The sequence below is a fragment of the Chanodichthys erythropterus genome, chromosome 11 (genome assembly GCF_024489055.1).
Source record: "Chanodichthys erythropterus isolate Z2021 chromosome 11, ASM2448905v1, whole genome shotgun sequence".
In the NCBI taxonomy this organism is placed as follows: Eukaryota; Metazoa; Chordata; class Actinopteri; order Cypriniformes; family Xenocyprididae; genus Chanodichthys; species Chanodichthys erythropterus.
Window position 1 is genome coordinate 12,230,303 of NC_090231.1, and position 14,816 is coordinate 12,245,118.

At 38.8% G+C, this 14,816-nt stretch overlaps 1 protein-coding gene across 1 annotated transcript; it reads left to right on the plus strand.

Annotated features, from left to right (window-relative positions):
• Nucleotides 1-723: 723 nt before the first annotated feature.
• Nucleotides 724-5,477, plus strand: LOC137030649 (transmembrane protein 151B). Its single transcript, XM_067401065.1, has 2 exons — nucleotides 724-783; nucleotides 3,714-5,477. Exons 1-2 carry the CDS (start codon nucleotides 724-726, stop codon nucleotides 5,475-5,477), a joined length of 1,824 nt encoding a protein of 607 aa, XP_067257166.1.
• The last annotated feature ends 9,339 nt before the right edge of the window (nucleotides 5,478-14,816 follow it).

Sequence of the window (14,816 nt, forward strand, 5' to 3'; positions counted from 1 at the left end):
AACTTGCTGTGTCTAAGCGTTAAGCACTGAAGCGTTTGATTTCAAAAAGGCAAAATATGCATTAAAATGAGGGAGAGAATTGCAAGGGGGCATTGGTGCAATGGATTGGGACTAGCTGTATGGGGCAGGTGGGTGACATCAGTGTTAAGAAAGAAGTGTTGAGGTAACAGCTGCTCTGCCTTCCAGGAGATTGGAGGGGGACTCCGCTGACGTCCTCTGAATCTCCCTCAAGGAGAAACGCGCATATCGACAAAAACAAGTAGGGCGCCTTGGATCCACGCTGGTTGCTTTCGTGGAAATGTGTTTTGACGTTTTGCTGCCTGCATCCAGCGTACAGACACTAGGCGCGTGCGTTTTAATATCCTCGATGCATTCTCTTCCCATCATCCATGTTTCTGATATACAGCCATAATAACAACTTCATCATCACCACAGTGAAGGTGATGACTGGTGGTGAAATGTTTAGAACCGAGAGACTGTTTGAGAAAATATGCATGCTCTTGATGTGTGAAGGGCAAGGAGGAGACGGAGAATGCGGGTGGGTAATGTGGCGTTGATCATGCGACTTCGGCCAGGCTGCCGCTCTCGAAAATCCGTATCGGGACCAGCGGCGGATGGGGTGACTTACCCGCAGGGGAAGACCCGGACGAGGGCCGCCACATCGTGAAGCGCCCCCCGGCCATCCCCGGAGTGCCTCCGCGGTGCAAGAGGGACGGAGGGAAGATGCAGGAGGCGACAGCAGATGCAGAGGAACCCATTCTGAACGGAGCTGGGAGGGAAGAGGTGAGACGAGGGCGTGTAATGGCCCAAATTCTATATAAATTTTGCCTTTACATATACAGGTTAGTTGTTATTGTATAGTACAAACAGTGTTGGGCACAGGAAGACTGTCACGACGTGTATGGCAAGCCGTTTTAACATATGTTTATATATATAAATATAATTGCTAGTAGCGACTAGGCTATTTTTTACAACTTCACTAGTAACTATTTGATACTAGTACTTCAATTAGTGACTAGCATTTATTTCAGTTTTGTACTTATTCGTTAGCTCTAGTAAGACTATCCCATTTATTACTAACGTTTTCTTGTTTACTTTTATTACTAGTCATATGTAATGATTAGTAAGAACAACTTATAATTCAATGAAATATCCTACAAATAAAATAAAAAAAATGTTAGCAACAATAACAATAGTCTTATAAATAAATACTAGTCTATTCAGTTGCTCTTAAGAGAACTGGATTGATACAAATAACAATTTGAATATTTACTGGTAACTAAAAAATAAGTAATAGTATCTAAGCAAGTTACTGATAGTAAAAGTATAATAAAACTAATAATTAAATTGACTAGCAACCAATAAAAAAAATACGATGTAATCAATAAGCACTACTAAAGAGGAGTTACAAGTGAAGATGCTAGTCACTATTGGATTATTTATTAATGATAAAAATAAGTTCTTGTAACTATAAATGGATACTAGTTGGTTTTAAGAAATAAATGCCATATGCTAAATAAAACAGCTTGCCATATGACATGATCAAGCTGCACTCTGACGTCTTTCAGGCACATCATTTTACTAGTGTTTAATATTTAGACCTGTTTACCATTACTATATCCATAAAAAAGCGTGCTGCAGTATTTTGCCTGTTAGCCATGTGATTTTTTTCCCCCCAGATTTTTGTCGTCCTCTTCTCTTAGGAAAAAAAGTGATAATATAGGCACAATATGCTCTTGTTCAAAAAGTACTGTGGTGGTACTTTAATGGTATCATATACTAATAATGTGGTACTGAATGATTGCCATGTACATATATCATGGTGTTTACAAAGTGTACTTTGGTATTGAGGTGTAAAAGAAATCAAAATGCATCTCTTGAGTACATTATCTCCACAGATGCATTCAATTAGTATTACACAATTTTAGGTGTTCTCTTCTGAGGTTATTAATCATAAGACATTACCAAAGAAAGTGTTACCCATAGCACACAGTATAAGTAATGCAATGGTGTATTTTAAATTGATATATTCTCCACACAGGCAATATGCTTGTCTTTTCCCTCAGGTCTTGGCAGAGCATTTCCCTTGGGGCTGTTGTTTTACCATCAGCCTTCTTTGCAACATCTCTCTCTCGCTCTTTCATTTTGTCTGCCACTGTAGCTCTTTCCCTTTCACATTTATCATGCTCTCCCGTCTGATAGATGTCCTCTCACTGGCGCAACATCTGATCAAAAGAGGTCTGTGTTATTTCAAGGCAGACAATGACTTTGGTTAGGCCAACATATCTGTGACAAAGCTCAAGACCGGAGTCAGCACTGACCTCCAGGCTCTCTATATTAACAAACCACAGCATTTCTCTCTCTCTCTTTCTCTCTTCTCTATTCATTCATTGGTGCTGAGTTAACCTCCTGTCTCTTGTTACATGAAGATCAATAGAAATGGAGACAGCTTGAAGGAAAGAAAGCCGTGAGTCATATCAGAAATGCAGTTTTAAATTAATTTGAATGGCAGCAGGAATAGGCTACAACAGATAGTGTGCTATTCCTATACATTTTAGTGTGGCATAAGTGTGACAGGCTGTTGAAGGATAATGAAAGATTGAAGTCAAGTGAAAGATGCTGGCAGAGTATCTGGCTTTGACATATTGCTCTACCTTCCAACTCAATTTTCTCTCTGTAAAGATATCATATTCCTTCTTTAACCAATATTTATCTATGTTTTATGTTCCCCTCTCTTGCATGATAGCCCTTTCTCTTTCAGTCATTTTCGATTAACCAAACCACAAATTCCGAATTGTAAGATTGAAGTCATTACGTCAGTCATTCAAAGGCCATAATCCTCTTGCTACTTCACTCAAATGTTAATTTCCGAATTTGTGGTTTAGTTATTAGAAAAAGACTAAAAGAAAAACAGCTACGGAAGAGAGAAGTTCATAATGAAGAGTGTTCGAGAAGGAGAGTGCTAATGCACATTTAAAAGCTAGAAAGAGAAAATTTTATTTATTTTTTTAATTTAATTTTTTTCGTTTTATTGTGATTTTTGCTCAAACGTCACTTACATCCCAGGTGACATCTACTGATATGTTATATACACATAGTATTAAATAATTACAATAATCATTTTGAAATACTTAAGAGTAGGATTGATTTTAAAAAATGTTTGAAATGATGATCCAGTGATGTCAGACCGTGAAGAATTTCTCATGTTCATAGCAGTTCTCTTTTTGAAAGCATGATGGTATGAATGAATTGAAAAAAAGTGTTATGAACATGCAACCAACAGTGGTGTTGGTTGACTTAAAATGTTATAAAAAGGTTTAAATTAGAAATTCAGAATACAGTAGATAGTAATAATTTGCATGAGATCCATTATACTTAAAATAATGTTCCATAATAAAATGGCAGACAGGGCTTCTCAACATGTGTTAGCACACCTATTCAGACAATTGCACTAAAAAGTACTTGTCTGGAATTCAATAGTTGTTATGAGGTAATTTAGTCCATTTTGCAACCTAATGTGCATGTAATTTATTGCAGGCCAGACCAAGAGTGTTGTGTAATTTAACCATACTTGCACATGCCAATATAATTTGATATGTATTTTTCTCCAGGCAATTTTCAGTGTCCCCCTAATGTCTAAATATTTTTAAATAGTGTTATAACCTTGTCCACATGCTCACTCTCATATATTCTCTCTGTCCTCACCTTTGCAGCAGCGTCCGGCGAAGCAGTCCTTGGCTGCCTCTCTGTGTCGAGAGTCTCACTGGAAGTGTCTTCTCCTCACTCTGCTCATGTTCGGCTGTTTTGGCACACTGGCCTGGTGCAAGCTGTGTAAAGTTCCAGTGCTAGCTCCGACAGAGCCCGAGGCTGCGGTTGTGGAGCCTGGAGACCCCTCTACGACCTCAGCTAGTTCTAATGTCTACATCCCCCTAGAAGTGGATCTGGATAGTCCCTGTTCCAGTGGCTACATTTATATTCCTCTCGCTTTCCTGGCCATGCTGTATGTGGTCTACCTGGTGGAATGCTGGCACTGCTACTCCAAGACGGCCATGTTGGCCCAAGCAGAGGTTGCGGAGGTGTACGAGCGCGTGCAGAGGCTGCAGCAAGCAACGCCGTGCATCTGGTGGAAGGCCATCAGTTACCACTACGTGCGACGGACAAGACAGGTGACGCGCTATCGCAACGGTGACGCCTATACCACAACGCAAGTGTATCATGAGCGTGTAAACACGCATGCGGCGAGCTCGGAGTTTGACTATGCGAGGTATGGCGTCAAAGACGTTTCCAAGGAGTTAAGGGGCCTAACGGATCATCCAGCAGTACGGTTGCGCTTCACAAAATGCTTTAGTTTTGCTAGTGCCCGAGCGGAGGCTGCCTACCTGACCCAGCGTGCACGTTTTTTTGGTGAAAATGAAGGACTTGATGATTACATGGAGGCACGGGAGGGAATGCATTTGAAGAATGTGGATTTCCGTGAGCACATCCTGGCTTTCCCAGACCCGGCCAGACAGCCCTGGTATGCCAGGCGTAAAGTTTTCTGGCTGGCCTCGGCTCTGCTCTTGTCCTGGCCGCTTCGGGTTGTTGCAGAGTATCGCACTGCATATGTGCACTACCACGTAGAGAAACTGTTTGGCGATGCCGATGAAAACAATAGTGGTGATGTAACTGAGAACAGTGGGGGCAACGAGAATGGAAACGGACCCGGACCCGGCAGTGGTTCGAGCTATCGTGCCATTTCACGAGTCAATACGGTGGACATGACAGAGCTGGAGTGGCACATTCGCTGCAACCAGCAGATGGTGCCCAGCTACTCTGAGGCCCTGTTGATGGATCCCGGTTCAGGCGCCAACCAAGGTACCAACACTCCTCCAGCCGGGCAGGGGACGAACTCGACAGCGGGTGGCCCATCCTATCCAGTGGCCTTCACTTCGGCTTACTTGCTCCAGAACTGTCCTCGTTGCCGCCGCACCACAAGCAGCGCTTCCCTGCCCTCCCGGTTGAGAGGCCCGACTTCAACCCTACTGAGTGGAACCATGGCTGGGATGAGAGCTAGTGCATCAGGAGGTGGTCCTGGAGGCCCAGGGCGACTGGTTCTGAGCAGGAGCGGCTTCTCATTAGGGCGGCTCCAGGCTCCTCGCCCGTCATCCCTCTTCCACTCCCGAAGTGTAGGTGGAGGACTTGCAGCAAGAGGAGAAGAGCCAAGTGGAGGAGGTGGTTTCTTAGGTTTGGGAGCTAGACAAGACGAAGAGAGCAGAAGAGTGCTGGAGGGAGAGGGTGAGGAGGATGAGGAGGTGGCAAATGTGGAAAGAGAAGAAGAAGGTGAGAGAGACGGGGAGGAAAGAGAGCAACAAGAGGATGCAGAAGAAGAGGAAGCAAGAGAAGGAGACAGACCTCCTACATATCAGGATGCCTTTTTCTTCCCAGTGTTGATTGTGCATGGAGAGGAGAGTTGCCATTCAGGTGAGGACATTTCCTGAAGAAAAGACGCCAAATCCCTAACAAAATGTGCATTGAAGTGTCATGACCATATACATTGTGAAGAAAGAAATTTGTCAATTGACCCTTCACTAAGCTCCACCCCCTTTGGTCACTGTAGCTAACTCAGACAAACTTTAAAAATATATGCCATAGGAATGAACTAGTTTTTAAATTGTTGAACTGAGGTGAATGCTAATCACAGGAAACTGAAGAGACATCTCATTTGTAAGAGATGAATTGATACATATGTTTAGTGATCTGGAAAATAATAAAATGCAGTTTGTGCTGCTATTATAAGTGACTTGACAACAATGTTACTACCATAATTTCTGTAAAACTGCATTTAAAACTATCCAATCACACAGCTCCTCCTATAGAATTTCATTAGAAATGTGTAAAAGCTTGTCTGAGAGAAAAAAAAAAAAAAAAAAAAAATGGCAACAGCTGCCAAAGCGGGATTGGCAGGTCAAGTTTTTCAGGCAACGCTTAGAGAAGAGTCAGTTGGTTAAGTTTAAGACCAATCTGAGAACGAGAATGCATAAATTGATCAAGAAAGATGTCAGACACCCGTTGTAAACAATGACTGACGTTAATATAAACTTATCTATGCAATAAAGAAATAGCAAGAGAGTGTTTGTAAGGGGACACACAACAAAAGAAGAGCTTCCAATATACCGCTCCTCCTCTGGTCATGAAGCAAAAAGCACCAAAAGACCTACTACTGAAAGACAAGACCATTGGAAAGCCTTCCAAAGATCATGAAGAGAACAGAACAGTTCATCAAGGGGAATGTTATTAATCTATAGCTGTGTCCCACATGTCAAAAAAAAGTTTTGTTTTATATATAAAAAAAAAAAAAAGAGAGAAGAACCTCATAAACTTGCACAAAATGTTGTGTTTCAGCTTCTCGAGATTTCATTGTAACTGTTTCTTTTTTTTTCTTTCAAAATTCCCTCACTGCATCTACTGTTCTTATGAAATGGATATTTGATTAAACTAATAGAGTCCATTATGGTTGCAGGGAGTATAATCATATTAATCTGTTTTCTTGCAGCTTCATTGAGAGTATTTTCTTTCTGCAGGCTTGCAAGTCCCAGTAACTTGTTTTGGTTCGCTTATCAGAAAACTAGTAAAAGTATATGGAGATATTTTCCTCAGCTAAAACTACAGCGCTTAATCTTGCACTTGTGAGGTGCTGTAATCTCCTTGTGTTCTCTGTATGTATTTTATATTTATTGTTTGTTAGTCAATAATTGTTTATTTGTACAACAGCGTATCACCAAATTTGCCTCATGAAGAGTTTGAGACAGAAGAGCACCTCACAGACATAAATAATGGTACAGCATGTTGCCATCCACCGTAGTCTCTGTGCTCGTCTTTGATTGGCTGAAGTGTCATGTGAATAAATAGGCCAATTGTGGATGACTGCTTAGTGTGCCAAGATACATCCATCTCCTGGTAACTGTGGATCCTCGTGAGACATCTTAGTAGTGAGTTCATTGCAGCAAACACAGACGAATGTGTTTAATACTTGCGTACAACGCAAATCTTCCTCCTTGTGTAATGCTGTCAAGCTTCAAATATAATCTGCAAATACACATTGGAAGCCAAAATGCACACGCTTTGTCCTATCATAAACCTAAAGCATGCAGACATGCGCTCTCGTTTATCCTTTAGCAGGTCACGTAGATGTTGCAACTGTACTGCAAATCATTTAAAAACACCTTTAATTAAAAAAAAGAAGAAAATATTCTTGCAAAATGTTCTGTCACAATGTGAATGTTGAACTAACAGTGATGTGGTGTCTATTTAAGTCACGATGAGAATGTAAAGTATGTCATAAGTATTTGATTGTGCAGTGTGTTTCATCCATTCCTCAGTTGTTGATTACCCAGATGGCTATCAGAATACTTGAATTTCTAGAAATCGTAACTGTTCAGTTGGGTGCACAATTGTCTTCTGGAACTCAGATGGATGATGAGTTTTTTAGTTTAAGTTGCAAAAGCTTCAGGCAGTCCTAAGATCGACTGTGTGTTCAACATATGCATGTTTCTAATCAGGTTTTTGTTGTTTTTTTTTTTGTTTTTTTTATGTACACTTTTGAGACCGAACCCTTTAAGATTTAATAGTAGCATCAAAAGCAATACTTTACTTTTTGTGATAATTACCTGAATACAATCAATTCAGATGTAGCCAAATTCATTAAGATGTTTGCAGGATACAGTATGATTAATTTGTTTATCTTAACTAAACAGGGGCTTTATAATTGTCCCTCCCCAAAGTTAATAAGTTGTTAGCAAGCGAATGTGTTCTTTTACACTAAAATAATGATTTGGCTTGGAGTTATGAAAGGAGAATGAAAGTTATGAAATATGTAAGTTTGTATATGTGTGTGTGTGTGTGGGTGTTGTGAAGCAGACTGATAATAAGAAGTCACAACTGATGATCATGATAAACATAACACTGATGGTTCATAATAAACTGCTTGATTTGAAATCTTATTTGTGCCTTGACATTGTTATCAGTGTCCAATTTGTAAATGTGGTTATCTGGTTATTTAGTCATTTAAAGTGTGTTTTGGCAGTTTGATCAAAAAAAAAAAAAGAGAGAATGTGCTTTTAAAAACATAATGCTTGTGATTCCTCAATGCAATCTGAAGGTCGTCAAATGTATTAGACCTTCCAATTGCAGTGTTTTCCACAATTGCTGGGAAATATTCTATATTCTGTGCCGCCTTCCCTTCTGTATGCAGTTAATAATGTTGATATGATATACATATCTACAGGTTTTTTTTTTTTTTTTGAAGACTACTTCCTTATACCACTACTTAACCCTCATGTGGTGTTGGGGTCATTTTGACCTGGAGACGATTTTCTTTTTTCTGAAAATACTAGTTAATGTTATCACATTGGACTGAAACTTTGTGACTTTGTTCACTTCGTCACACTTGTGGTGTTCCAGGTCAAAAATGACCGGCTAACAAACAACTGCTTATAAATTTCTCATCATGCTATATTATCACCAAATATTGGATTCAATCTTTTTGTCAACTTGTTTTCTTTCATTTAGTACAGGTTTTGTATTTCTTTTTGCATCTGATTAATCGTAAGCCTCATTTATCTGAGAGCAGGCACCTCAGTTTTTGAGTGAAAAAAGTGTTTTTTTGTGGATAATTTTGTAAATTTTTCAAAAAATGTGCATTATCACACTATTGTGCTTTAATGTTTAAGCAGGAAATGTGTTTTGAAATGTTTTTATTTATTACAAAAAGGCACACAAAACTAGCTTAGAAATCACTTATGCTATTTTATTACCATATACTGGATTCCATCTTTTTGTATTTGTATTTATTTTTGAAACTGATTGATCGTAGGCCTCATTGATCTGAGCTTATATTAGTCAAAAATGACCACCCATTGAAAATGAATGGGGGAGTCAAAAATCAGAGAAACAATTATTGTTCAGGAGCATGTTCATTATGTTCATGTTCACATATATACATGTGGGCAAGCAAAAATAAATGCATACTCGTGCATCTGCGCACATACACACACGTTTGAGTATTACAGGCTTTCTTTTGCACAGAGATGAACTTTATCTTCAAATCAGTGAGGCTCAGATCAATGAAGCCTACGATCAATCAGTTTCAAAAATGAATACAAAACCTGTCCTAATTGAAAGAAAACAAGCTGACAAAAAGATTGAATCCAATATTTGGTAATAAAATAGCGTAACAACTGGTTTTCAAGTTATTTTTCTGCAGGCCGGTCATTTTTGACCAGGAACACCACAAGTGTGATTTTGTGCAATTTTGTAATGAATAAAAACAAATTTCCTGTTTAAACACTAAAGCACACTAGTGTGATAAATAATACAAATTTTTTCCATATTTTGAGCAAAATTGACATAATTATCTACCAAAAAACACTTTTTTCACTCAAAAACTGAGGTGCCTGCTCTCAGATCATGGAGGCCTACAATCGATCCGTTCCAAAAATAATCACAAAACCTGTCCTAATTGAAAGAAAACAAGCTGACAAAAAGATTGAATCCAATATTTGGTAATAAAATAGCATAACAACTGGTTTCCAAGTTATTTTTCTGCAGGCCAGTCATTTTTGACCGGTAACACCTCAAATGTGATAGGGCAGTGGTTCCCAAACTCTTTAGCTTGGAGTACTCCCTGAAGGGATTACCATCCTTCTGCGTACCCCCTCTCTTCCACTTCGACTGCAGTCACAGCTTTACCATTAAGGGACAATATTTGCCCCCTAAATTGATTTTTCCAGTGCATTTTTTTTTTTTTAGCTTTATGAATAACTTTATAAAATAAATAATGTTTTAAATAAAAAATGTTCAATAGAGAAATATGCAATGATGGTAAAACTAAGTAAAACTTTTAAACATTAATCTAAAACCGCCAGTAGGTGGCAGCAAGTCACTGTTTTTATGAGTGAGCCATCGATCATATCTGTATCTATATTTGTTCTTAATGCTAGTAAGTGCTAAATCTCCACTTTTACAAAGGTGCATTGTCGAGAACGACAGTAATTTAGCGCGACTTAATGCAGCAGATTCGGCACGCAATCTATCATTTGCTTTGCATGCTGCTTGTTTTACAGTCTATGGTGGATACAGTCATTTTTGACTGCAAATGATGAGGTAATTTAATTAAATGTACTGGATTTACGACATTTTGCAGTTAGAAATACATGCTCGGTTTTAATATTACTTTAAGGTAGAATTAAACGAACTACTCAGCATTTTGTTCACGTACCCCAGTTTGGGAACCACTGTGATAGGGGTTTCAACACAGCACAAGGGTTAAGTTTATTGCTGTTAAAGTGCATATTGCAGGTTTAACATTTTTTTCGAGATGAATATATAACCTTGTACAAAAATACCATATAAAAAGGTACTGCAGGGTTTAAAAATGTTTTGCGAGACATAAGGGCATTAATTTAGTAGATAAAGTGACGGTCGCTTTTTTTTTTCAGCGTCGCGTCATTTTACGTCACTACAGGGAGACGTTCGCAGAGCTCTGTGTTGATTCAGTGCAGAATATATTGGTATTTAGCAACAGCGGCCGTGAATCAGTGTGTTTTCGGTAGTTTTTGTATTCTATTTATCATCGTAATGGTAAATTATTGTGTATGTGGAGGTTGCACAAACTTTAGCCTGTCAGGACATCGAGTACAGAGGTTTACTAACAAGAAAAACTACGCTGCTATCTTCCGTGCCGGGGTTTGTTTTTTGCAGGTGAAGAGATGGGACTTCACTTCATTTCATGGATAACACAGAATTAATGAATAAAGGATAACATGAAACACATACAGTAACACTATATGTTTGGCCGCCGGCGGGAGACATGATCACGGATCCGTCAGAGATGCAGCTCAATGAAGACTTACGGTGCACATTTTAAGTTTTGTGTTTGATTATTACATTTGCTAACTACCAAATCAGTCGTGATGAGAAACGGCTATATCACGTAACGTTAGTGTGGACGGATATTTACGCGTGTGACATAGGCTACACTTTATCAAAGTTTATTCGTTTGTTATTAGTAATCAGTTAGGCCTACTCCTAGATGACCAATAGCTTTGCTATTGCCTGATTCATGATAATAATCTGTACAATATTGTGATCTGAGCACATGTCGTTAACGTTATATCTATAAGCTAACACCGGTCTCTCTCCTGTTCTCCACTGCTTCTCCTCACACAACAGCTCAATTTGTCTCTTTTGACCGTTATTCTGTCTAATTCTGGCCTATCCCTGCTCTCTTGACCCCATAGCAGGCTAATTGTATGGCTGTGATTAGTTATACGAGTATAAATAAGCATTTACAATTTCCTCAGCATCCGAACTGTCATTGCGATCCATTGTTTTCCTATAGTTTATATTGATCGCGTTCCCTTCAGTGACGTCACGTCCGATTTGGCATTTTTCAGATGCGGAAGTAAAATTCTCTCACAAAAAAACGACTCCAGAAGCCTATGTAGCGTATTTATGCGTGTGTTTTCAGGAAAATCTATTTCATACATTATTTTTCTACACATTGAATCACTACAGCTCTAACCTGCAATATGCCCTTTAAGTCTAAGCCGTTGTTAGGCCCAGTATTAATTCTTAAAGGACGTTATATGTAACTGTAATGAGGTCAACATACCTGTTACCTATCAACGCTGGGCTTGTAATTCAGACACTCGCCGCATGGCGGCATAATACAGCCTGTATTATGCCGCCATGCGGCGAGTGTCTGAATTACAAATTTCTTAACGGCTCGGTTTAAAATTAATTTACACACTTGTAAGAACTTTTCTTTTTTAGTGCTTAGCATATTTCAGTTTACATTAAAAAAAGAGGGAAATTATGTTATTATTACAAACTTGTTCTAAACATGTCTCTCCCAGTCTGTCCCTGTCTCTCTCTTAATCCTGTCGTATTTAGTTTGAGGTGAAGTAGATTTAAGCCACTGAAAATCACGGATTTAACAGTCACGCTGAATCGCGTCAGAGACACAGCAAGCAGAAAAACTACATGACCAAGACGGAGGGGAAAGTCTGGTAAGACTGGAATCTTATCTGATTAATGTGGAAAGCAATTTGCACTTTGAGCTGTCTGTGTTTAACTGTAAAGTTTGTTTTGTGTGCTGTAAAGACAATGACTTTATACAAAACGCTCACAACTTTATTTCGACGTATTTGTTGCAACTTTACCTGCTGTTGTTGTTGCTGTGCGGTCTCGTGCTTTAACAGTAGCTAATGTTCGCAATCAGCAGGATGAGCCTGATGTGAGAGAGAGCGGCTCGGTAAGCCTCTGTAAGCCGCTTCAAGCCCTGCGGATCAAACCGAGTATGCTGCTGCTGTATAATAAAGCGTCAATGATTGACGCATTTTCACTTTGCCGGAGTGTAAATGCCCCGCTGATGTCTGCTTTTCTGTCGGTTGTAGATGTATCAGAAGAAACGATAGCATGTGATTGGACAAAAATATGTCTCGTGCAAGAAAAGTCATCCACCCAATTTAAAGTACACTAATGAAATTGAAATTAGTCTCTAATGCTCAACAAGGCTGCATTTATTTAATCAAAGATGCAATAAAAACAGTAATATTGAGAACTGTTTTTCTGTGTTAAGATATTTTAAAATGTAATTTATTTCTGTGATGCATCATTACCCTAGTCTTCAGTGTCACATGATCCTTCAGAAATCATTTTAATATGCTGATTTGATGCTCAAGAAACTTTTCTTATTATTATTAATAGTTGTGCTGTTTAACATTTTTGTGGACATTCTTTGATAAAGTTCAATGAACAGCATTTATTATTATTTATTAAAGCATTTATTAATCTTTTGTAACATTATGAATGTCTTCATTGTCACTTTTGATGAACAGTTTTTTTAAATTATAATAATATTTCACAATATTACTGTTTTTACTGCATTTTTAATCGAATAAATGCAGCCTTGGAGAGTATAAGAAGCTTATTTCAAAACAATTATACATCTTACCGACCTGGTGGTAAATATATAGGTGACTGACAAATAGAGCTTGTTTTATTTTTTACCATAATTAGAAGGCTATTTAAAGGGTTAGTTCACTCAAAAATGAAAATAATGTCATTTATTACTCACCCTCATGAACTGTAAGACCTTCATTCATCTCGGAACACAAATTAAGATATTTTTGTTGAAATGCGATGGCTCCGTGAGTCCTTCATAGGGAGCAATGACCTTTCCTCTCTCAAGATCCATAAAGGTACTAAAAACACATTTAAATCGGTTCATGTGAGTACAGTGGTTCAATATTAATATTATAAAGCGACAAGAATATTTTTGGTGTGCCAAAAAAATAAATGAATAATGACTTATATAGTGATGGCCAATTTTAAAACACTGCTTCAGGAAGCTTCGGCGCGTTATGAATGAGCGTGTCGAATCAGCGGTTCGGAGCACCAAAGTCACTTGATTTCAGCAGTTTGGTGGTTTGACACACGATCCGAATCATGATTCGGCACAGAAGAATCATAACACTCCGAAGCTTCATGTGAAATCGGCCATCACTAAATAAGTCATTATTTTGTTTGTTTTTTTGGCGCACCAAAAATATTCTCGTCACTTTATAATATTAATATTGAGCCACTGTACTCACATGAACTGATTTAAATATGTTTTTAGTACCTTTATGGATCTTGAGAGAGGAAATGTCATTGCTCCCTATGTAGGCCTCACGGAGTCATCGGATTTCAACTAAAATATCTTAATTTGTGTTCCGAAGGTCTTACGGGTGTGGAAGGGCATGAGGGAGAGTACATTATTTTCATTTTTGGGTGAACTAACCCTTTAATAATAGTGGTAAATACCCATGACCACTCTCTCTTTTTCTCTCTGCCAGATGATGACTGAGATAGGAAAGGCCCAGACTGATTCGGTGGTGTCCAGTGTGGAGTCCATGCTGGCGGACGCTGCCCAAATACAAACCCAGTGCAAGAAGCGCAGCACGGAACTGGCCGCAGCTGCGGTGGAGCTGCACGAGGAGACCCAGAGCCTGCGAGAACAGTGTCAGGCCACACAGCTGGACATGGCCCGCCTCCGACGGACGCTAGACGAGCTAATGGATACCAAACACGCCTACGAGGCCCGTGAGAGACAGACCCGCAAACTCAGCAAGCAGCTGTAGAGCGAGGCTGCCATTTTTTGTGAATGTGAAGAAATTAAGTTAAGCTAAAGTAAATATCTCTGTAAAAAGTTGTTTACATAATTACAAGTATATCAATAAAATAATTATTAAAAGCAAACACGCAGTTGTCTAACAATTGTACAAGACTCTTAAAGCTGCAGTCCGCAATTTTTGGCCCTCTAGCGGTTAATAAACAGAACTGCACGCGTCTTGCGGAGAAACCTTCTAGCCGGAGCTACTTTTCTCCATGTCTGTCTATGGCGAGTCACGCAGTTACTGTGATACTCTGCGGCGGGTCCTACCAGTCCGGTCTGAAATACTCAGAATATAAACACTTATTATAAATGTACCATAATGATTCAGGATTAGACAAAAACACGGTTTGGAAAATGGATTCATGTTGTACATACTCATTATATAATTTTTGTACATTTTTAACAAAAAAAGTTGCTTACTGCAGCTTTAACTAAATTAATTTGTTCAGCATTCATGATATTTGTTATGTAAAGTACTCGCAGAGTAGTTACAATCATGAAAGGGATAGTTCACCCAAAAATGAAAATATTCCTAAGCTTTACTCACCCTCAAGCAATCCTAGGTGTATGTGACTATCTTCTTTCAGATGAACACAATCAGAGATATATTTAAAAATTT